We start from the raw sequence: 24,891 nt of genomic DNA on the forward strand, positions 1-24,891 counted from the left end.
ATCCCTATCCTTACAGAGCTCTGGTTTTAATGAAGTAAACAAAGTAAACCAGCACAGCAGAGGGCCGTCAGTGATCATAGAGAAAGATGTGCAAAGGACACTGAAGGAATTGGAGGAAGGGGCCCCCAGTCCAGACTGGAAGCAGGCAGGGAAGGCTTCCTGGACAAGGTGAGCTCTGAATGGAGACTTGAAGAATGAGAGAAAACCAGGCTGGCAAATAACCTGGAGCCAAGATTTTCTGGTCCTTTTCTGCAGAAGGACGAGGCATGCGTACAACATGCAAGTGAGAGACAGCAAGGCACAATCGGATGGCACAGCCAGTAGAAGGTACAAGCAAGAAGGGTAAAAGGAGAGAAGGCTAGAAAGAAGGGTAGTGGCAGACCATAAATGACTCTCTGTGTCATGATAAGGAATTTAATTTGTATCTGGGGAACAATGGGCAGTTGCTTGTGTGGGGGAATAAGAGGATCTGAGTTGTGTTGTGGTAAGTGCATTCTGAGAGGAGTGGAAAGCAAGGGTTGGCAAACTATCGCCTGTAGGCTAAAACCACTCTGCCACCTGTTTTTGTAAATAAAGTTTTATTGGCTCACAGCCACACTCATCCGTTTAGGTATTGCGTATGGCTGCCTTTGGCCTATGACGGCAGAGCTGAGCACAGTGCAATAGAGACTGCATATCCCACAAAGCCCAAAATATTGACTACCTAGCCCTTCACAGAAGATGTCTGCCACACCCTGGTATAAAGGCCAGAGTGGGAGTAAGGTTAGAGACAGGTTCACAGGTTAGGAACCTGGACTAACGAAGCAGCAGAGGGCTGGGGAAGAGGGGACCATCTCTTTAATATCTATGAGACAAAATGACTTGAGTGGTCACTGATTATTAATTCTGGGAAAAGGGAGCTACTGTTTACTGAGTGCTTACTTTGTGCCATGCAAACTCCATATTACTCACAGAGCTTCCTTAAGTCTTCACAAGAACCCTAGAAAGGAGATATCCTCATTTCACAGATGAGGAAATTAATGCTCAGGGAAGTAAATGTCTTGTCCAAAGTCATACAAAGTGGCAGAGCCAGAACATGTGCCCAGGAGTCTTCTCCAAAAGCTAGACACCTTACATTAGCATGGTAAGCGAGGAAGGGAGAATATTGATGGTACAAGCATAGGGCCACGTCTCATTAAACAACAGAAAGACAAGTCCTATTTTTCTGAGCATACTTAATTGTAGATCTCTTTGGGCTTTTGAGAGTGAGTTCTAAGGTTAAATTATATTGCTACTCAATCGTATTAACTGAAGTTGATAAAGTCCATGATAATTACCAAAGGTTCAAAAGCTGCACAAACCAGCTACAGAAATACTTCTCTTCATACTGTTTATCCAATGTACACTTTATTAAATAAATACACAGTGGTCGAATCTGATAAGGCAACAACCGATCAGAGATTATTTCTGGAATAAAATGAATGTGTTCAATTGAAAGTTCTGTCGTTATGTCTTTTACTATCCTTAATTGAAACGGAGACTTCTCAGCAAAAAATGCATAGCATCATTTCCAGTAATGCTGTAGTTTGCTGATTTTTTGGACTCCTGCAATGGTAACGGGCAAGAGCTATACATTTCTGACCCCCTAGATCTCTGTGGATTTTCTTGTTTTAGAAACTAACATGACAGCCATTTGGTTAACGTCAGCACTAACTGACACTCAGATGTTTTTGGACATGACAATTATGCCTCGATCAATAGACAATAAGATGGAAGCCTGAATTACAATGCATATAACATTCACAAAGCAGATCCTGGGAAACTGGATCTCCCAGAAACCAATGGCAATCACATTTTGAGAGGGCATATATAGACTTGAAGATCTAAGTTGATAGTACTCTCCCCAAAGAATCTTATGAGAAACACCCTATGGTGATGAAAAATCTGAATTTCTCTAAACCAGTGGTTCTCAACAGGTGGTAATATTGCCCCACAGGCACATCTGGCAATGTGCAGAGACATACAAATGCTTTCATGCGGCTGTCACAAGGTGTGTGTGGGTGCATGCACATGTAAACACATGTGCAACTGGCATCTAGTGAGTACAGGCCAGGGATGCCGCTGAACACCCTACAATGCAAAGGACAGCCTCCACAACAGAGAACTATCCAACCCTAATGGTCAAGAGGGCCAAGGCTGAGAAACCCTGAGCTAAACTGAAAAACTGCACACATTTGTTACTGTAAAACAAAATACAAAACAAAAAACTTAGCTTATAAGAATTTCTTTTTTAATGAGAACAATGCATAAAGGGTATTGGAAGGTGGAAAGAATCAGCATGCATAGAGGGGTTACAGAATATGATCAGACTATTCACAAGGTTAACTGCCTTACCTGGGATTTCGTTTGCTACCACTGAAGGAGGGCTTGACTGGTTGCTGCTGATCTGCTGGTGGCTGATCATGTGGCAGCACTGAGGCACGGCGTTGCTGACCATGTAAAGCGTGTCTGGCACGTTGGACATTCTAACCATTCGCAAACGCACAAGGTCTGTTTGTTCCACCATCATCTCGTCTAGCACTGACTGAAAACAATTCAGTATTAACAGAGTTAGTCAACCTTACACCTTTGTTACATCACATTTAGAGAAAGATTACTGCCATCATCACATAAAAAGGGAATTAATTTACTGTTTCCAGTGTATACAGCCTAAAATTAGTGGTAAAAGGAGACAGTATTCTAACCTCTTTAATTTTTTCCCTACCTCTTCAATGTTTAAAGGAGTTTTCTGGAGCATCTTTGAAAAGAAATAATCATTTTCTGAAAAGTATGCTTTTAACAGGAGTATTTGAAATTTGAAGAAGGGATATAAAATTAATCAGAAGTAAAATTATACATAAAGTCACAGTAAAGAAAACAATGTAAATATGGACTAAATATCTTAGCCAATAAGAAATGCTCAAAAAAAAAAAAAAAAAAAAAAGGAAATGCTCAAAATATAAAATATTAAAGACGGATATTAAATTAAACAGACCTATATATAAACACTTGTTAAATAAGCTTCAGATGAATCCACTTCAGCAAACTGCAGAATGGTCAAAATGGCATAATGTAAAACCATTCTCCACATTTACTATGGGCATTTATCCACATATGCATGGGTACAGGAGGGCTGTCTGATCAGCTTGCGGCTGCTGTACTTTGAGACAGCAGAAAGGAGGGGAGATCTAGTTTATTATGGACCTTTTAGCACTAGACTCAACCTTCCACAGAGGCCTCACCTCCTTGAGTGACTTTAGGCACTGGACTTATTTCAGAAAGACCTGACCCAACCATTCTGCCTCCCCCACCCACCTCACCGTTTTACAATTATTTAAAGTGTCAATTGCTTCCCAGGTGGTAAAGAATCTGCCTGCAATGCAGGAGACCCCGGTTGATTCCTGGGTTAGGAAGATCCTCGCCACTCATTCCAGTATTCTTGCCTGGAGAATTTCATGGACAGAGAAGTCAGGCAGGCTACCGAGTCGGACACTGAGCAACTTTCATTTTCAAAGTGTCAATTACTCAACAAGGAGTAGATTATCAACCTCATCAATAAATCTCTCACAAATCCTTTCATATACGTATTTTAAACTAGGGATACTCCAACAAATCCATTCTGAAGGAGATTAGCCCTGGGATTTCTTTGGAGGGAATGATGCTGAAGCTGAAACTCTAGTACTTTGGCCACCTCATGCAAAGAGTTGACTCATTGGAAAAGACTCTGATGCTGGGAGGGATTGGGGGCAGAAAGAGAAGGGGATGACAGAGGATGAGATGGCTGGATGGCATCACTGACTCGATGGATGTGAGTCTGAGTGAACTCCGGGAGTTGGTGATGGACAGGGAGGCCTGGCGTGCTGTGATTCATGGGGTTGCAAAGAGTCAGACACGACTGAGCGACTTGAACTGAACTGAACTGACTCCAACAAATAAAAGGGAGAAAAATTTTAAGGTAACTATGTTTCTATATCCAAACACATTATTTTGCCTGTTAATTCATTTCATTAAGCTTAAAGGTGATTTCTGACTTTCAAAGACTGTCAGTTTCTCAAAAGGTCACATCGAAGCGCCTCGGCTGAACACGTCTAATAAAACTGCAGTATTTTATACTGCAGTATTTATCATATTTACTTGGAGAGTTATGTTATAAATGGCAATACAATATAATATAATGCCAACTTTTAATTTAATAGGCCTGAAATTTTGTTTTAGCTTGTACACTTTTTTGAACGCTAAATACAATTTCCAACAGTCACCCACTACAGAAATATGTTATAGGAAGTCATGGCATTTCTTTAGTTTACAAAAGGAAGAAAATATGTTTGCAGTCTTCTTTCAAACATTTTTCCCACCCTGAAGATAGCAACATACTGATGACCATTTCAGTAAAATGAAGAAGTTTTTTCCAAGCTAAGAGTTTGCAAGAAAAACTAAGATGAGAAAAATGTAAAATACAACTTAATATGATTTAAGTTATAAATATAAAAACATGCTTGATAATTAAACATTAAACATAATTAAACTACTCTGGTGAGAAGTCAAAGCAGAATTTACTTTCACTTTCCTTATTAGGCTATTTCCAAATATTTAAGTGATACTACAATAGATATCTTTGTGTTTATAGTTCATAATAAAGTAGTTTAATATCTTACCTTCGCTTCTTCTACATAGGGAGAGAACAGCCGAGGACGAACATAGATTCCAGCATTTTTTTGCCGTAACCAGGCATTTGACTTTCCACCTTCTGTTGTAGGAAGCATATCTGATGGAGGAGTACTAATCAAGCCTCTTTTCATCTTGAAAAATAAATTATTTTTTAGAGAAACAGACATTTGTGTAGCACAATATTACTAACATAAAAATAATTATACCTATAAGTCAACATGTTCAAACTTCACCATTTAAATATGAACTTAGGAATGCACATGAAACTTACACATAATTTGAATGTTTAAAAGTGTTTAAAGGATTCAGAAAGCCATAAAAAGGTACAACTTTCCATTTTTCTTTAAATAGAGAAATGATATTTTAAAAACAAGAGTTATATTAATTAAAAATATGAGTCAGGCTAACTTTCAGAACTCTAAAATAGAACCGATTTTTTTCCTTACTCATCTAGGAATTGATTCCTCCCCCAATCTATCCTCCACAAGACAAAACAAGCACATTCTTGGGCCTGTATCTACAGTACGAAGACAGCCAGTCTGCACAGTGATAGGGGCAGGGGCTCTAAGGAAAGAACTTGGCTCAAACCTTAACTTTCCATTCGACAGCCATGTGGCCATGGACATCTCCTCTTACCTGAGCCTCACCTTAAGGACCCTGAATTAGCCCTGGAGATGGGACACTGCAGGACTAACTAAATGTGGTGGTCCTGTTGTTTCCACATCTATGCTGCTGCTGCTGCTGCTAAGTCACTTCAGTCGTGTCCAACTCTGTGCGACCCCATAGACAGCAGCCCACCTAGTCTCCGCTGTCCCTGGGATTTTCCAGGCAAGAACACTGGAGTGGGTTGCCATTTCCTTCTCCAATGCATGAAAGTGAAAAGTGAAAGTGAAGTCCCTCAGTCGTGTCCGACTACTCTTCACGACCCCATGGACTGCAGCCTACCAGGCTCCTCCATCCATGGGATTTTCCAGGCAAGAATACTGGAGTGGGGTGCCATTGCCTTCTCCAACATCTATGACAGGAGAATATAAATCAAGTACTTTAGCCCTGAGGTGGCTGTGAGGAGGAAATGACGTGAGGAAGATAAAAGGCACCTGGCACAGTGCTTAACATATACTACACGAGCACTATGGCTAACAACCAATATTAGTAAACCTTTACTGGGAACTTATTATGTGTTGGGATTCCCTGATAACTCAGTTGGTAAAGAATCTGCCAGCAATGCAGGAGACCCCAGTTCGATTCCTGGGTTGGGAAAATCCGCTGGATAAGGGATAGCCCACTCCAGTATTCTTGCGCTTCCCTTGTGGCTCAGCTGGTAAAGAATCTGCCTGCAATATGGGAGACTTGGCTTCAGTTCCTGAGTTGGGAAGATCCCCTGGAGAAGGGAAAAGCTCCCCACTCCAGTATTCTGGCCTAGAGAATTTCATGGACTGTATAGTCCATGGGCTTGCAAAGAGTCAGACATGACTGAGCAACTTTCACTTTACTTATTATGTGTTAAGCATGGGATATTAACAACAGAGCTATGTATTTTCTAAATCTATTAAACAAAAGTTCTAAAGTATTTTTCTGAACCAAATTGTATCTGGTTTTAGTCCCAGATTTTAAATGAAACCAAATATTGTTTCTAGTATTATTCTTGTTAAATATAATAATAAACATCTCATTGGTGCATTAAAATTATGTTTAACTAATAAAATATAGCATTAGACATATTTTGAAAATAGGCAAAAAAATCCTAACTCTAATTTGTTATAAGTGTAGTACTGTAGATGTATTTCCTTCCAATCTTTTTTAGATAAATTTTTACCTAAATAAATTTTAGAATATATAAAAGTACATATTTTTTTTAGGACAGAGCAAAATACTCTGTCAAATAGTTATGCTATAACTTACTTCCCCTGTTATTAGACATTTAGGTTATTTCCAAATATACTTAACGATGATGCTACCAATGTACCAGCTACACTTCCCCATCAGACCAGTAATACTATTTCAAAAATTAGTGACCTAATAGGTAAAAAAGTGATAACTTTTTGTCTTATTTTGCTTTCTTTATGTGTGCTTACTAGTGACACTGAACATCCTTTTAATCAGAGGTTCCATAAATATTTGTTTTCTTCTCGTTTTTCCATGTTTCAAATTCTTCAATCTAATAGGGATTAATTTTGTGTGCAAGTGAAATGAGGATTTAACTTAAAGCACATTTCTTCCCTCCCCCACTGATAGCTTACTTTAGCATGGTTTGTGATAGCTTGCTTATTATATGTTTAATTCTTATATTAATTAGCATCTTCTTCTGCGCTGTTTTGTCTTCTCTATTATGCTAGCATCACAGACTGACTCTTAAGAGTTTTAAAATACATTTTACATTATGGAAGAGTTGTTGTTCGGTTACCCAATCATGTCTGACATTTTTGTGACCCCCATGGACTGCAGCACGCCAGGCTTCCCTGTCCCTCATCATCTCCTGAAGTTTGCCCAAGTTCATCTTCATTGCACTGGTGATGCTATCCAGCCATCTCATCCTCTGACACCCTCTTCTTCCTCTGCCCACAATCTTTCCCAGCATCAGGGACTTTTCCAATGAGTCAGCTGTTTGCATCAGATGGCCAAAATACTGGAGCTTCAGCTTCAGTTATCAGTCCTTCCCATGAGTATTCAGGGCTGATTTCCCTTAAGATTGACTGGTTTGATTTCCATGCTATCCAAGGGACTCTCAGGAGTCTTCTCCAGCACCACAGTTCAAAGGCATCAATTCTTTGGCGCTCAGCCTTCTTTACTGTCCAGCTCTCACAAGTGTATGTGACCACTGGGAAGATCATAGCCTCGACTATACAGACCTTTCTCAGCACAGTAATATCTCTGCTTTTCAATATATGTCTAGGTTTTTCATAGTTTTACTGTCAAGAAGCAACTGTCTTCTGATTTCATGGCTGCAGTCACCATCAGCAGTGATTTTGGAGCCCAAGAAGAGGAAATCTGTCACTACTTCCATCTTTTCCCCTTCTATTTGCCATGAAGTAATGGGGACAGATGCCATGATCTTAGTTTTTTTAATATTTTGTTTTAAGCTGGCCCTTAATTATCACTCCTTATTTTTCTTTTTTCTTTTAGAACTAAAAAAATTCTTATCAGTTTTTTTCTAGATGACTTTTACAATGTTTCTGTGCAGTTGGAAAAAACTATTACGTTTACAGTATCTTATTAAAGTCATAAACCAATCTGTGAAGAGTATTTTTCCCAACCATAGTAGTAGCAAAAGTCGCTCAGTTGTGTTTGACTCTTTGCAACCCCATGGACTGCAGCCCACCAGGCTTCACCATCCATGGAATTCTCCAAGCAAGAATACTGGAGTGGGTTGCCATTTCCTCCTCCAGGCTGTCAACCATTAATTGGAGCAATTCTTATAGTCTAAGAAAATTCACATAAAAACTGTGAAAGTAACGTGATCAATCAGCTCCGTTAATTTTTACCTGAAACACAATTACAGGATTCATTTACCCCTTTTACACTGAACCAATCTCTTCCTCTCTTGCTCTCTGATTTTACTGCTATTCTTAAGAAAGTCTCCAAAGTAACTTCTACTCTTTCCATTTAAAATGAGGACTACTTGATCTACACTGATAAATTGCTGGATTAACTCTATTTAGAGACTATATTTTTGCAAAAGTAAGACTGATACACCCAACTCAAGTCTCATCCACCAAATATTTATTTGTGCCATGTGCCAGATACTGGGGACATAACACAGTACAAAACAGACATCTGTGTCTTCATGGAGTTTAGTCTCATGATACTCCATTAGGAGAAATTATTTACAAGGATTAAAAGAAAAGACATATTATTTTCATGAGAGGGATAAATGAAGAAAGATACTTACTGCATCACTTAGGACTTCACTGTTTATAGGCAAGATGTGTTCAATTCGCACAAAAGGTAAGAGAGAGGAAAGGATCTCTCTAAGCTCTTCAATGTCCAGGTCCCGTCTTTTCACACCTCTCTTGTTCACACTGTGAGCAGTGCCACTCAGTAAGTTTGGCTCTATGACAGAAACAGAAAATGAGAAGTCTCCACCCAAATTCAAATTTCCAGAGAAAGGCTCTCTTTCTTCTCTAAGTATACTTTCAGTAATCCTCTATACTAAATTTACCTGCTCTAAAAAGTGCTATACATAAATTACTTATATGGCTTAAGAAGTTTCCCTAATAGAGATATTCTTGGATAAAGAAAAAGCATGGTGTCAATAGTACGGTAACATTCTTTACAATTGTTCTGCATTAAAGAAGACAGAATTCTTTTCTGCATACTAATTTAAAGGAGAAAAACAATCTATTAAAATCTAGTTTGATCAAGGTCTTTTTCTTAATGTTCCTCACTTTTGGGGCTAGTTTTTTTTATCTTAATACAACTTACAATAAGGGTAATACAGAACAAATGTTATTTCTGGTAACTGTAAGTTATGAGTATGCTCATTAGGCTACTATATAGATTTAATAGGAATTTAATGAGTATCTAAAATTATATCACCTGATACCTTAAAGCAGCAAAACCTAATGTACACTCTATTTAACTTTAAGAATTTTATGAGTCTCCTAAATTTCCACAGAAATATTAATGCATAAAAGTTCATGTGTAATATATTCCACTGTCCAGAGCAGAGAATAAATGTTTTTTTTCATGGGGTTTTAGTGGAAGAGGAAGATCTGAAGTATATATATGGTTTTTGATAGTCAGGTGGGAAGGAAAACAGCATATTTGAGGAATTTTTAATCATATCTTTAAACTAGGGGGCTATATATATATATATATATATTTTTTTTTTTTTTTTGCTTAAAAATAAGATCTTTAGCATTCAAAATATAAACGCTGGATTTTCCCCACAAACACTACAGGTAAACTGGTATTTTCCCTTAAATAATGTGATAAAGAGATATTGTTTTTTGACAGGCTTATTAAAATTGTTGCCAGTGTGTGGAAAAGGGTTTTTGTTCTTGCCTTGTTATGCTTTGGATTCAATATGTATATAAGGCACTGCTTTTCAAAAGAAATTTTTTCTCCAAGTAGTGGTGTCCTGTTTTCAAACGTAATATTACATGAAACCCCCAGATATGTACCAGGTAAGGGCAGAAACCTTATCCGTGAAAGTGACCGAGACAAAGGTGCAGTCTGGTTCGTGCAGTGTCCTTCTCATCTCTGTAGAAGAGCCTCCCATTCTACCCCAGCCAGAAAACCATGAAACAATGGAAATTTTATCAAGGATGCTCATTATCTGCCCAAAATAAATATGGCATATCATTACCAGCTTTACATCAAATAAACAAGCCTTTGATGATTATGGAGCACTATATGCATTGCGGTGGTATTGTTCTATAAAGCCACCACAACAATTAGTGAATACTGAACCATTGCTTCTAAGGGAAACACACAGTTAGGTTCCTTTGAGCCTCTGGTCACAATACTTTTGTCAGCCAATGAGGACAAAGCCTTGTTTTATGTATGTTTCTGTTTAAGGACACCTTGTTAGTATATATTGTTATTCATTAACAATGAGCTCAAAGCCAACAGCACTGTAACTCATGCACCTGAACAATGCTTATCTAACACATATTTTCTCCATAAGGCGCATCATAGCCCTCTTGGACTTAGGAACACTAGACAGTATTAATAGTATTACACTTGGAGGCTATCTTAGACAGTGGGTTTACCAGAAAATCCTATTAAGATGTAAAAAACATAGCACTATAAAGACTATGAAAAGGACACTTGTTTGAACATTGAAGATGGCAGAGTATCACTTTGCTCTACCATAAGCTGGAAACGTATGTCATTCTGTGCATCTCTGCAAATGACTAAAAGTGTCATGAGTACTGATTTGGGGATCATAAATAAATTTTAGCAAGTAGGTGAATTTGCAAATTTAGAATCTGTAAAACAGCAGCATAGGCTGCATACTGGCATTTCAAAAATGTCCCAAATTAACAGTAGTGGTTTTTATATTTAAAAAATTTCAAATCTGAAACTGTGAAAGGCTTCGATTAAAGGCCTGAAACTGCAGGCCACAGATAAAATTAGAATTAAGATAGGAGGACTGCTTTTGTTTCCTAGAGTTTGGCAGCAGTATATTAAAGGAACACTATAAAATGATTTGAAGGCAGGTTCAGCTTTACTTTTTAAAAATATTTTAAAATGTGAGAAGAACAACTCTAAGTATACTAAAAAACACTGACTTGAACACTTCAAACATAAACTTTATGGTATGTAAATTTATCTATATAAAGCTGTCAAAAATGAGAGGAAAGGGAAACCTGCATTTAATTTTTTTAATTAAAATATTTTGATTTGGGTTCACTATATAGACAAACACAAAATTATACGAAGGAAGTCACACAGGTGGGTGGGCTCACCCTATAGATGTGATTGCTACATAAGCACAAGCTCCCACAGTTAAGATCACGAGCGACACGTGGTGCTTGCATCTCTTCTGCAGTATCCCCTACTTGGAGGCCATGCAGAAGTATCATTTCTCCTTTACCTTTCACAAAAAATTCAAATAAACAACAAATATGCTTCCCTTTGGTAGTCATATATTTTTTTTTCTCGAGCAACATTTACATAACATAAAATTTACCATTTTAACCATTTTAGAGTGTACAATGTAGTGGCTTTTAGTACATTTAGAATGCTATGCACTTATCACTACCACCTAATTCTAAAATATTTTCATCAACAACATGCCTTTGTAACACTTTACTCATTAATTGAAAAACTACACTTTAATACTTTTATAAATCATTCAACATACATTATTAAACACACAGAAAGAGAATATTAAGAGTTACAGTTTAAAGTGCAAAATTAAACTTTCTGATATGTTTATTTCTAACCAAGTATACCCTTTCCACTAAAGGATTTTACTGATTGTAAATATTTCTATTTTCACCAGGCAACAGTGGTAACTGTCAAGACTGATGTGCAGCATACACTTTAGTAACTTTTGGGAAAAACTTACAGTTGCAAGCTAGTTTTCTGAGCTTACCTCTGTCTGCTATTCTCTTCATTAACTGATGCTCACCCCATTTAATCAGATATTTAAGGATATCTTGTTCACTTGCCTATAATAAAAAAGTTTATATTTATTTTAGTGCAAACAGACGTTAATCTCATTAAAGACTCTTCTTATGTCATAAAGTACATACAATGTGCAACATGCCACGTTTCACTCATTACACTGGCTGTTTCAAATGTCTGACCTAAACCTGTGGTACACCAGGAAGCAAATACACAGACCCAATTATATACATTTGGTCCAGTAACCTCACTCTTGGCTCAAATTAAATTTTTACTTATTTTCATCTTTATTTGTTTTTTAAACTGTTTTCTTTCCCTGTTTTAAATTTACCTTACTATATGGTTTCTATACAGCTGCCTTAAATTCTTTTGGGGACAAGATGGAGATAAATACATGAAAGTAAAAGTGTAAAGATACAGTGTGACTGCTGTCTCCTGGAGGAGCAGAAAAAAACAAGTATGGCAACTTGTCTTGGCAGAAGACACTATGATCTCCACAAAGTATGCTACTGATTGGTGAAGGACCCCTCAGGAATAGTCTGTGAAATGGCAATGTGCTTCTCATTTCTTTGTACTGCATTTAAAATCTTAGGGCATAATCCAGGTTGCTCTCCAAGTTTTTTACATTCCAAGAAGAAATGCAAAGATTCTAAACAATCATCAAGTTCAGTTCAGTCCCTCAGTTGTGTCCGACTCTTTGCGACCCCATGGGCCAACTCATCCTCTGTTGTGCCCTTCTCCCGCCTTCAATATTTCCCAGCATCAGCATCAGTCCTTTCAATGAATATTCGGACTGATTTCCTTTAGGATGGACTGGCTGGATCTCCTTGCAGTCCAAAGGACTCTCAAGAGTCTTCTCCAACACCACAGTTCAAAAGCATCAATTCTTTGGTGCTAAGCTTTCTTTATAGTCCAACTCTCGCATCCGTACATGACTACTGGAAAAACCATAGCTTTGATTAGATGGACCTCTGTTGGCAAAGTAATGTCTCTGGTTTTTAATATGCTATCTAGGTTGGTTATAACTTCTCTTCCAAGGAGCAAGAGTCTTTTAATTTCATGGCTGCAGTCACCATCTGCAGTCATTTTGGAGCCCCCTCCCCACCCAAAAATAAAGTCTCTCACTGTTTTCCCATCTATTTGCCATAAAGTGATGGGACTGGATGCCATGATCTTAGTTTTCTGAATGTTGAGTTTTAAGCCAGCTTTTTCATTCTCGTCTTTCAGCTTAATCAAAAAGCTCTTTAGTTTCTCTTTGCTTTCTCCCATAAGGGTGGTGTCATGTGCATATCTGGGGTTATTGATATTTCTCCTGGCAGTCTTGATTCCAGCTTGTGCTTCATCCAGCCCAGCATTTCTCTTGATGTACTCTGCATACAAGTTAAATAAGCAGAATGACAACATATAGCCTTGACGTACTCCTTACCCAATTTGGAATCAGTCTGTTGTTTCATGTCCAGTTGTAACTGTTGCTTCTTGACCTGCATACAGATTTCTCAGGAGGCAGGTAAGGTGGTCTGGTATTCCCATCTCTTTCAGAATTTTCCACAGTTTGTTGTGATCCATACAGTCAAGAGATTTGGCATAGGCAATAAAGAAGAAATAGATGTTTTCTGGAACCCTCTTGCTTTTTTGATGGTCCAACAGATGTCGGCAATTTGATCCCTGGTTCCTCTGCCTTTTCTAAATACAGCTTGAACATCTGGAAGTTCACAGTTCATACTGTTGAAGCCTGGCTTGGAGAATTTTGAGCATTACTTTGCTAGCATGTGAGATGAGTGCAATTGTGTGGTAGTTTGAACATTCTTTGGCATTGCTTTTCTTTGGGATTGGAATGAAAACAGACCTTTTCCAGTTCTGTGGCCACTGCTGAGTTTTCCAAATTTGCTGGCATATTGAGTGAAGCACTTTCACAGCACCATCTTTTAGGATTTAAAATAACTCAACTGGAATTCCATCACCTCCACTAGCTTTGTTCATAGTGATGCTTCCTAAGGCCCACTTGACTTCACATTCCAGGATGTCTGGCTCTAGGTGAGTGATTATACCATCATGGTTATCTGGGTCATGAGGATCTTTTTTGTGTTGTTCTTCTGTGTATTCTTGCCACCTCTTCTTAATATCTTCTGCTTCTGTTAGGTCCATACCTTTTCTGTCCTTTATTGTGCCCATCTTTACATGAAATATTCCCTTGAAGAATCTCTAATTCTCTTGAAGAGATCTCTGGTCTTTCCCATTTTATTGTTTTCCTCTATTTCTTTACACTGATCACTGAAGAAGGCTTTCTTATTTCTCCTTGCTGTTCTTTAGAACTCTGCATTCAAATGGGTATATCTTTCCTTTTCTCCTTTGCCTTTTGGATCTTTTCTTTTCTCAGCTATTTGTAAGACCTCCTCGGACAGCCATTTTGCCTTTTTGCATTTCTTTTTCTTGGGGATGGTCTTGATCACTGCCTCCTGTATAATGTCACAAACCTCCGTCCATACTTCTTCAGCCACTCTATCAGGTGTAATCCCTTGAATCTATTTGTCACTTCCACTGTATAATTGTAAGGGATTTGATTTAGGTCATACCTGAATGGTCCAGTGGTTTTCCCTACTTTCTTCAATTTAAGTCTGAATTTGGCAATAAGGAGTTCATGATCTCAGCCATAATCAGCTCCCAGTCTTGTTTTTGCTGACTGTATAAGAGCTTCTCCATCTTTGGCTGCAAAGAATATAATCAATCTGATTTTGGTGTTGACCATCTGGTGATGTTCATGTGTACAGTCTTTTCTTGTGTTGCTGGAAGAAGGTGTTTGCTATGACCAGTGCGTTCTCTTGGCAAAACTCTGTTAGCCTTTGCCTTGTTTTGTTTTGTACTCCAAAGCCAAATTTGCGTGTTACTCCAGGTGTTTCTTGACTTCCTACTTTTGCATTCCAGTCCCCTATAATGAAAAGGACATCGTTTTTGGGTGTTAGTTCTAAAAGGTCTTGTAGGTCTTCATAGAACCTTTCAACTTCAGCTTCTTCAGCATTACTGGTCGGGGCATAGACTTGGATTACTGTGATATTGAAAGGTTTACCTTGAAAACGAAGAGAGATCATTCTGTCATTTTTGAGACTGCATCGAAACACTGCATTTCAGACTCTTTTGTTGACCATGATGGCTACTCCATTTCTTCTAAGGGATTCTTGCCCACAGTAGTAGATACAATGATATTCTGAGTTAAGTTCACCCATTCCAGTCCATTTTAGTTTGCTGATTCCTAAAATGTCAATGTTCACTCTTGCCATCTCCTGTTTGACCACTTCCAATTTGCCTTGACTGATGGACCTAACATTCCAGGTTCCTATGCAATATTGTTCTTTACAGCATTGGACCTTAATTCCATCACCCGTCACATCCACAACTGGGTGTTGTTTTTGCTTTGGCTCTGTCTCTTCATTCTTTCTGGAGTTATTTCTCCACTGATCTCCAGTAGCATACTGGGTACCTACCAACCAGGAGAGTTCATCTTTCAGTATCCTATCTTTTTGTCTTTTCATACTGTTCATGGGGTTCTCAAGGCAAGACTACTGACGTGGTTTGCCATTCCCTTCTCTAGGGGACCATGTTTTGTCAGAACTCTCCACCATGACCATCTTGGGTGGCCCTACACGGCATGGCTCATAGTTTCACTGAGTTATACAAGGCCGTGGCTGTGGTTCATGTGATCAGATTGGTTAGTTTTCTGTGATTGTGGTTTTCATTCTGTCTGCCCTCTGATGGATAAGGATAAGAGGCTTATGGAAGCTTCATGATGGCAGAGATGAACTGAGGTGGAAACTGAACTGACAAATCCTAACTCCTATCATGTCTGCAACAGGACAGTGAAATAATAAGGTTAATGAAAACAAATCCTAAACAGATCAAAGCCAATTATGACAACATATGTACTACAATCAAAGCAATGTATGAAGGAAAAATACAGATGCTAAGTGGTTTATTTAACTCTTCACTGCACTGCTGACTGAGATGAAAGCATTTCATAATTTTTCTAGTACAAATACAAAGAAATAGGATATGGTTTAATGAGTTTATAACTTCATAACATTAAAACTGCTGTATAGTTATCAGTATAAGTCATACAGCCAATGAAAAAAAGAAAGAAAAAATTGAATAAACTCTACATCAAAGTATTTTTTAACTTATTTTAAATATACTGTTAGTTTAAATTACTTAATTATAAATGATATATAAGAATACAAGAATTTGTTTAAACATACTTCTGACTAAAAATAAGTAGTTGAAAACATTATTATACTTCAGGAGGACTCATACACTGAGTTTTAAGAAATGTCCGAATAGGTCAGAAATTGAATGTTATTCTTACTTTGTGCTGCTTAAGTCTAAGTATCTTCTGATACTTTACCAAAAATAAAAGAAACTGTTGTAGTGAATCTACTATTAACAGAAGCCAAGAGAATCACCACTGGGATATGCTTCTGACCTTGCCTACTGCCACAACCCCTTGGGGGAATCGCTGGTTAGGACCTGGGCTGGTTCACACTGCTCAGTGATGGTGGCAGTGAGCACAAAGGGCCAGAGACCTAGACACCTTGGGCTGCACAGATATGAAGCGGGCATTCCTGGGTGGGCTGATCTCCCTGGGTGGGAGAGTAACGGAGGACAGACGGGCTTCCTGGTGCACATACGAACGACAGTGAATTCGAGAGGCGCATAAATGATTACCTGCAGGTAGTCAGACTGGATAGCAGTAAGCAGATGGTCTTTGCTGAGTTCATAAAAAACATCCGAAGTCATGACCTGGGAAAATTCCTCACAGAGGAAATGTAAAGCTTGTCGGTGCACCCACTTAGAGCCATATGGATGAGAGCTCCACTTGAGGATGGCAATTAAGGTATCTAATGAGATGCTTTCAGCAATGATATCCTCACAGCCTAAAAGAGAAGGCAAATACTTCTTGAGATTAATCATAAATATTATTGAACATTAGTGTGTTAGACACCAATCTTAAAAGTAGCAATAGGAAAAAAGAACACAGAGATAATAAAATCTCATGGAAGTCACCAAGACTTGATGGGATGGGGTAGCAACTGGTAACCATAATAGATTTTGACAACTACAGGGAATCTGCTGTTCCACAAAGATCTACAGAAAAAGGCAGGAATCCTCATAATTGTTTAAGAAAATAAACATCTATGTGCAACTCAAAATCTGTACAAGACAGAGCAGAGAGCACTAGACCGGTGGGGAAAGAAGGAAGAATAGGTACGGATGATACAGCTGTGGGAACTGGCAAGTTGAGGTCTGGATGACACCTGACGGATAAGTGAACCCACACTTAGGGATATGGGTGGGCTGTCTTCTAGGAACTATGAGGATATCTGTTCTTGGTATTATTCTAGTAAAAAACCAACACATTGCATTGTTGATAGTTTCATCCCTTAGAGTACTGCAGTTTTTTGTTCATTTGTTGAACTAAAAAGAAATACATGGTTTAAGTGAAAAGGACCAGGATCCTGCAGAAAGTGACTATGGCACTTTAAGTGCTTTAAGAAGAGAAGAAAAACATCTGAGGATAGTCAGCTATATTCCTTAGAAAAAATAAATTCAAAATACAAAGATAAAACACAGAGAGAATTGGAGTGACAAAGACTGTGTAAGGGAAAATGGCTAAAGATGGACAGACATTCTTCACAACTAAGTTTAAAATACAAAAAGAATCCCAATAACGGGGGGATTAGATGCCACTGCCACCACCACAAATGTGGCTAAACAGGCTGCTCTCTAATGAGCTCGGAGGTTTAAAAGATACAATAAAAGGTAGAAAGGTCAGCAATGAACTCTGCAGACTTTCCAAGCTCAAGGTTCTTGTGAACCTGTGAAAAGAGGAAGATAATGATTCCCATTTTCAGGTGATGTATGATCATTAGGAGCCAATATAGAGTTTGTAAAAAGTAATGCATCCTCCCCTTTTGATATGACAACAGAGAAACCAAGTATCATAGAGAACTGTGTAACCTAATCTCTGTAAAGCATTTAACAGAACACTTCATGATGTCTCTAGATTGTTAGCTCAGAAGATGGGGACCGCTGTCTTCACTATATCACTGGTATCTTCTTCCACATGGTAGGCACTGAATAAAAATTTGCTGAATGTACAAATGAAATCTTTGAAGGTAAGACAAAAAGATGTGGAGGGGTGACAGACCAGTGGCTAACAGAACCATGTGTAAGAAGCACTGGTCAACTCCTGAGATGGAGTGGAAAGTCTCTACTTCTCTGATGTTCATCAAGCTGGAAAGTAGGCTTCAAAGTCTTGAGATAACCTAAAACTGGGAAACACAGTTTAAAATACACTGGATAAAATGGTCAAAATTAGCTAAAAAGATGGATCAAAATGAAGGTGAAATCTAACTAACAAAATCTTAAGTTCTGTATTTAAAGAGAATCAACTACACAGTAGATGACAAGAAGAGCTAGCTTAACTACAACCATTATGTAAAGATAGTATCTGGGTATATTAACTGAACGAATGCAGAATGTGAAATGGCTACTATAGAGCTAAACCAATCACAGGCCTTTAAGAACAAGCATAGGGTCATAATAAAGGGGTAACGCTGCACTGCTGTCCTGTCGGGCGCTGTGCTCTGTTCTAAGCTCTGCGGTTCTAGACCGACAATGACAAAACTCTAGAGTTCTCAGAGGAGGACAAAAGTACAGCAAAGAGTTTGAGACCTGTTAATGAAAAAAGCTCTAAACAAACAATATTATTATTGATTTATGTAAGAGAAACCCAAGGAGAGACGTAAGAGCTATCTTTCAACGTCTGATGGAACCTCGAACCTCATGAGGCAGAAAAAAACAAAAAAAAGACCAATTACCTGTGGTTCCAAGGGCAAGTCCTGGGAAACAAATGGATGGTAAAAGAAGAGATTCTGACTCACTATTAAGAAATTTCTAACAATCAGAACTGTTCTTACCTCTCCTCAAAAAAAGGATCCCTCTAGAAAAAAGATCCCTCCAGAAAAATGTAGGAGCACAGGTTAGCTCATCACATTATGGGTCAAGAACCCTCGGACTTCCCTGGTGGCTCAGCGGTAAAGAATCCACCTGCCAATGCAGGAGACATGGGTTCGATCCCTGGGTCAGGAAGATCCCCTGGAGAAGGAAATGGCAACCTACTCCAGTGTTCTTGCTTGGGAAATCTTATGGACAGAGGAGCCTGGTGGGCCACAGTTCATGGGGTCACAAAATAGTCAGACATGACTTAGCAACTAAACAACAATAACCAAGAACCCTTATGCTGGGTATGGAACTAAAGAAGGATGACATCCAAGCTCTTTGGTCATAATGATAAAATCATTTTTAGAAATAACAGAGTAAGTGTGTGTGTGGCCCACGCGCATGAGCACTCAGTTGTAAGAGAGTAATTAAATCTAAAGACTGAAGATTAATTTATTTAATCTAAACCTTAAAATGGCATCCTTATAAAGTGATATCCGCATGTAAATGACACCAGAGGCATGAATATGTGCTCATGAAAAGCGGGAAATATGGAAGTCCTGGACGGTTCTCATGATTTTACAGTAAGTCTTGAATGCCAAGCTGAGGACAGGCCTCACCCAGTAGCCAATGGAGGACTTCTGCTGTTTTAAAGCAGGCAGTGGAGTAGAGTTGAGTAGTATGAGTCAACATGACAGCAAAGGCAATCTGGTAGATGTGCTTGGCGGCAAATTAAGAGAAATAGTGGTTATTTAAAAGAATGTGTCACAGTCCTACTAAAACCAGGATATTGGCAGAGGAAAGAAAGAGAAAGATAACATCATATGTTTAAACTTTTCAAGTTTACAAAGATATGAAAAACGGACTTTGAAATCAGATTGGCTTGAGACCCCAACTTGGGCATTAAGCAGAAAAGTCACTTTGGGCAAACCACTTAACCACCCTGAGTCTCTGAATTTTTCCTTCCTAAGACCTCCACATTCTTTTAGAGTCAGCTGAGATATTGCCTCTTTCAAAAGCCTACCTTGAGCCCATTCCCCAAGGCCTAAGTCAAAAGTTAGGTGTTCCTCCTACCTAAAATTTTCCACAATGTCCTGTGTTTCTCTCTGCAATAGCATTAAATTCTCATACTAGTTTAGTTTACATTTCTGACATACTTGTCTGACTCCTCTGTCAGACTGAGCGCTCCTCTGGGGTAGTGACTCCCCTTTATCTCCAATGCTATAGCACCTGACACCTGGTAGATAATTAAAAACAAAACATAATGCTAACATTTTTGAAATTTATTATGTACCAAGCTCTGTGCTTAATTTTGATAATATTCTTGAAGAAGGTAATATTATAATTCCCATTTTACAGATGAGAAAACTAAGACTCACAAAGATGAATTAACTTGCCCAAGGTCATACAGCCAGGAAGAAAGAAAGTCATACTTAAGTTCCTTCCATCCTAACAATCTCTTTCCTTGTCATGCCTCTTAACTTAGGTCTTCTACTAATCAACGCTCAACATAACTTCTTCACTTAGAACTGCCTCTCTCATGAACAGAAAAGCACCTTATAAATTCACCAAACACGGTGATGTTAACTCAGAAATGTAAAAGAAAATTGGGCCAAAATTTTAAAAAAGGTGAAAGGGACATTTTAAAGAGATTTATCTAGTATTGTCAAAATTAGTATTTTCATGTTACAGTAAACAATTTCAGTTAGTGGTAATTTATCTTTTGTTAAGTTTGTCAATAATGGAATGAAAATGTAAATACTACAGCAGCAAGGTCAAATGGATGCTGGCAGAGAAAGGCTAGGAAATGAGATACAAAGAGGCTTCACACAAAGACATTTCCTTGGAAAAATCTGGACCAGTCTTGTAAAACACTACTGCACACTCAAAGATGGTCAGATTCTTGATGATGAAGTGTTGATAACCCAAATCCCAAAAGACTAATGGATAAATCAGAAGGTCCATTTATGTACAGTGGAAGTATTCATTTCTAGTCAGTGGAAAGTCTATCTGAGCTCTTCTCAAACTATCTTGCATCAAGGAACAGATTTTTAAATTTGCTTCTTTTTAAGTTGCCAATCTAACACAAACCAATATCTCAGTAAAATTCAGTAAAAACACTGCTTGAATACTGTGTCAATGTCAAATTGCTACAAAAGTTTTAAAATACATACTCTCAGTTTCCTTATTATCTCATTGTAGATCCACTTTGAATCAGTTCAGTTCAGTCACTTAGTTGTGTCCAACTCTTTGCAACCCCATGGACTGCAGCACGCCAGGCCTCCCTGTCCATTACCAACTCCAGGAGCTTGCTCAAACTCAAGTCTATAGAGTCGGTGATGCCATCCAAACATCTCATCCTCTGTCGTCCCCTTCTCCCGCCTTCAGTCTTTCCCAGCATCAAGGTCTTTTCCAATGAGTCAGTTCTTCGCATTAGGTGGCCAAAGAATTGGAGTTTCAGCTTCAGCATCTGTTCTTCCAATGAATATTCAGGACTGATTTCCTTTAGGATGGACTGGTTGGATCTCCTTGCAGTCCAAGGGACACTCAAGACTCTTCTCCAACACCACAGTTCAAAAGCATCAATTTTTCGATGCTCAGCTTTCTTTATAGTCCAACTCTCACATCCATACATGATTACTGGAAAAACCGTAGCTTTGACTGCTGCTGCTGCTAAGTCGCTTCAGTCGTGTCCGACTCTGTGTGACCCCATAGACGGCAGCCCACGAGGCTCCTCTGTCCCTGGGATTCTTCAGGCAAGAACAATGGAGTGTGTTGCCATTTCCTTCTCCAATGCATGAAAGTGAAGTGAAAGTGAAGTCCCTCAGTCGTGTCTGACTCTTCACGACCCCATGAACTGTAGCCTACCAGGCTCCTCCGTCCATGGGATTTTCCAGGCAAGAGTACTGGAGTGGGGTGCCATTGCCTTCTCCGAGCTTTGACTAGATGGACCTTTGTTGGCAAAGCAATGTCTCTGCTTTTCAATATGCTGTCTAGGTTGGTCATAGTTTTTCTTCCAAGGAGGAAGTGCCTTTGAATTTCATGGCTGCAGTCACCATCTGCAGTGATTTTGGAGCCCCCTTTCCCCCCAAAAATAAAGTCTCTCACTGTTTCCCATCTATTTGTCATCAAGTGATGGGATTGGACGCCATGATCTTAAGTTTTCTGAATGTTGAGTTTTAAGCCAGCTTTTTCACTCTCCTCTTTCACCTTTATCAAGAGGCTCTTTAGTTCTTCTTTGTTTTCTGCCATAAGGGTGGTGTCATCTTCATATCTGAGGTTATTGATACTTCTCCCAGCAATCTTGATTCCAGCTTGTTCTTCATACAGTCTGGCATTTCATATGATGTATTCTGCATATAAGTTAAATAACTTATACAGGGTGGCAATATACAGCCTTGACATACTCCTTTCCCAATCTGGAACCAGTCCATGGTTCCATGTCCGGTTCTAATTGTTGCTTCTTGACCTGCATACAGATTTCTCAGGAGGCAGGTCAGGTGGTCTGGTATTCCCATCTCTTGAAGAATTTTCCAGTTTGTTGTGAGCCACACACCACTTAGAACAGTGCTGAACAGGGAGTAGCACCATTCTATCTAAAATCCTTTCCCCTCTGTCAGTTTCAGGATATATGGAAGTCAGACTGTTTCTTCCCATTTGGTCCTAATTAACTTCCAGAGGGCATGTTTGCTCTTCCCTATAGAACTCACTGACTACACTGCCTCACTGCAGACAAAATACTACATCTATTTCTTTAAATAAAACTAAATAACACAGAATGACTACTTTATCTTCTTAAACTAGAAGTTTAGAGCTTATGAGACTATTGTCCACACATGCTAGATTACTGTTTAGACATAGTCCCTACTGCCAGCCTTCTGATCCCCACCACCCCTCAATGGGCAGAGTGTTACTTCCCGGCAACAAGACTTTGGAACTGGCTGTGAGATCAGGTTTGACCAATTAAATATTTGGAATTCTCCAGGCCAGAATACTGGAGTGGGTAGCTTTTCCCTTCTCCAGGGAAATCTTCCCAACCCAGGGATCAAACCCTGGTCTCCTACATTGCAGGCGGATTCTTTACCAGCTGAGCCACAAGGGAAGCCCAAGAATACTGGAGTGGATAGCCTATCCCTTATCCAGTGGATCTTTCTGACCCAGGAATTGAAACAGGGTCTCCTGCGTTGCAGGCAGATTCTTTACCAACTGAGCTATCATGGAAGCCCAATTAAATGCTAGTGAATGTGATATGACCAAAGGCTTCAAAAGTACTTTTGGGAACTGGGCTTGTCCACTTGCCTCCTGCCACCGCCATGTTAAGAACACACAGAGCTAGTCTGTTGGTCCCAGGAGGAAAGTGAGCAGCAGTGGGAACAGAACTGCCAGTCCTACTCAACCATGGTGGCCGTCAGAGTGACCCCAGCTGCTGCAAACCTAAATCTCTGATTTAAGCTCACCTGGAAATTTGTGAGAAACATGTTTTTTGTTAAATGCCACTGAAATTCCCTGGTTGTTGTTATATAGCAATGGCTGACTAATAAACCAGAGAACTTTTTGGATGAATCAAAAGCTTTTAGCAATTTCCTCATAACAGAAAAACTCATCTGGAGCCTAGACATTTACATCTCAAAGATGCCCATGTATTCTGCTCAGGTAGGAGATCTTGAATGATGTTGTGAGGTTGGCAGAGAGTATGAAGTAAACATTTTACAGTTCTTTTGTGCTTCTGTGATAACTCCATTTTATAGATCCATCTCCTATTTTTTTAATCCTTTTCTTCTACTCTCTTTCACCAGAATATTTTCTTTCTAATCCTTAATGATGGCAGAAATGCTTCTTTTCAAAAATTTGAGCTACATAACATGAATGATCAAGGCAGAAATACAAAGAAGTAAAACAATTAGACATTTAGTGATACCAATGAGTGTTACTCTGCATGTTAAATAGGGCCATTTTCTGTTTTTATTATGAACATTTTTGTTTTTCTCCTCACCATGTACCTCTGATAACCAAAATATACTTCGATGTTGACAGATTTTCTGAATATGCTGTCAGGATCTGTCTTTACTGCTGCTCTCATACTCTTCATTACTCCCAGGTACATCGTCATACATGTTTCACCAGTTATCAGTGGGAAACCTTTTCATTGGCTTATAGCCATCAGAAAATATATAAGTGGCTTCCAGATTTAGAATTTCATATTGGGTTAGAGGTGGGAAGAGGAAGAAAGAAATAGACAAGGGGGAAGAAAGAAGAGGAATTATGGAGGAGATCACGGCTTGCTCCATGACATAAAGCAATATGGTAAGGTTAGAGGAAGGCTGGCCTTAGAGCAGGCACTTCAGTGGTGACTCTTCAGTGGCACCAGAGTTAGAATTAAGACTTCAAGTGCAGATAGGCTCGAGAAAAAAGCTGCTTCAATTCTTTCCTGCTAAACTGTATGGGACTGATTCCAAATCCTAAGGAAAGGAATTATGAAACAAGTGGGAAGTGACAGCAGCATGAAGTAGTAGATAGAGCACTGAAGGTTCTGAATTCAGGTAATTATACCACTAACTCTTGGCTCTCACTTATCATCCAGTGGTAAGTGCTGGATCAAAGCATCCCACGCTCTGTTAGTCTCATTTTCTTATATCCAAGATGAAATAATGCCATCAGAGTTCTGAGGATCATGTTAAAAATACTCAGGAGCCCATGTGTCCATGGGGCTTCCCTAGTGGCTCAGTCAATAAAGAATCTGCCTGCAATGCAGGAGACCTGGGTTCAATCCTTGGGTTGGGAAGATCCCCTGGAGTAGGAAATGGCAACCCACTCCAGTATTCTTGCCTGGAGAATTTCATGGACAGAGAAGCCTACTGGGCTACAGTCTGTGGGGCTGCAAACAGTCGTGCATGACTCTGAGCAACCAACACTTTCACTTTCAACCTGTCCACGAGCACTATGCTTCTCCTAGGCAAGAAATCTTCAGTCCGCTGTGCCAATTCACCCTCCTTTCTCTCTCTCCCTCATATACACACATGAAACAAACTAGTTAATGTTTCTGATTCTTCCTTCAAAAACACAATTTGGTTAGTTTTGCTTTCTATCAACACCACCTTGGTTCAAATGCTCCATACTTCACACCTTAATTATAGAAAA

At 39.0% G+C, this 24,891-nt stretch overlaps 1 protein-coding gene across 5 annotated transcripts in view; it reads right to left on the minus strand.

Annotated features, from left to right (window-relative positions):
* The window catches only part of BTBD7 (BTB domain containing 7), a 91,091-nt gene that overhangs the window by 9,338 nt on the left and 56,862 nt on the right, over window positions 1-24,891 (minus strand). For all 5 annotated transcript variants that reach the window (XM_055556616.1, XM_055556611.1, XM_055556612.1 and 2 more), the window contains 5 exons: window positions 16,477-16,685; window positions 11,732-11,807; window positions 8,576-8,736; window positions 4,674-4,817; window positions 2,374-2,563 (listed from right to left, as the gene is read on the minus strand). In XM_055556616.1, coding sequence (XP_055412591.1) covers window positions 2,374-2,563; window positions 4,674-4,817; window positions 8,576-8,736; window positions 11,732-11,807; window positions 16,477-16,685 — 780 coding nt within the window. The remainder of the gene's footprint in view (window positions 1-2,373; window positions 2,564-4,673; window positions 4,818-8,575; window positions 8,737-11,731; window positions 11,808-16,476; window positions 16,686-24,891) is intronic.

The sequence above is a fragment of the Bubalus kerabau genome, chromosome 19 (assembly GCF_029407905.1).
Source record: "Bubalus kerabau isolate K-KA32 ecotype Philippines breed swamp buffalo chromosome 19, PCC_UOA_SB_1v2, whole genome shotgun sequence".
NCBI lineage: Eukaryota > Metazoa > Chordata > Mammalia > Artiodactyla > Bovidae > Bubalus > Bubalus kerabau.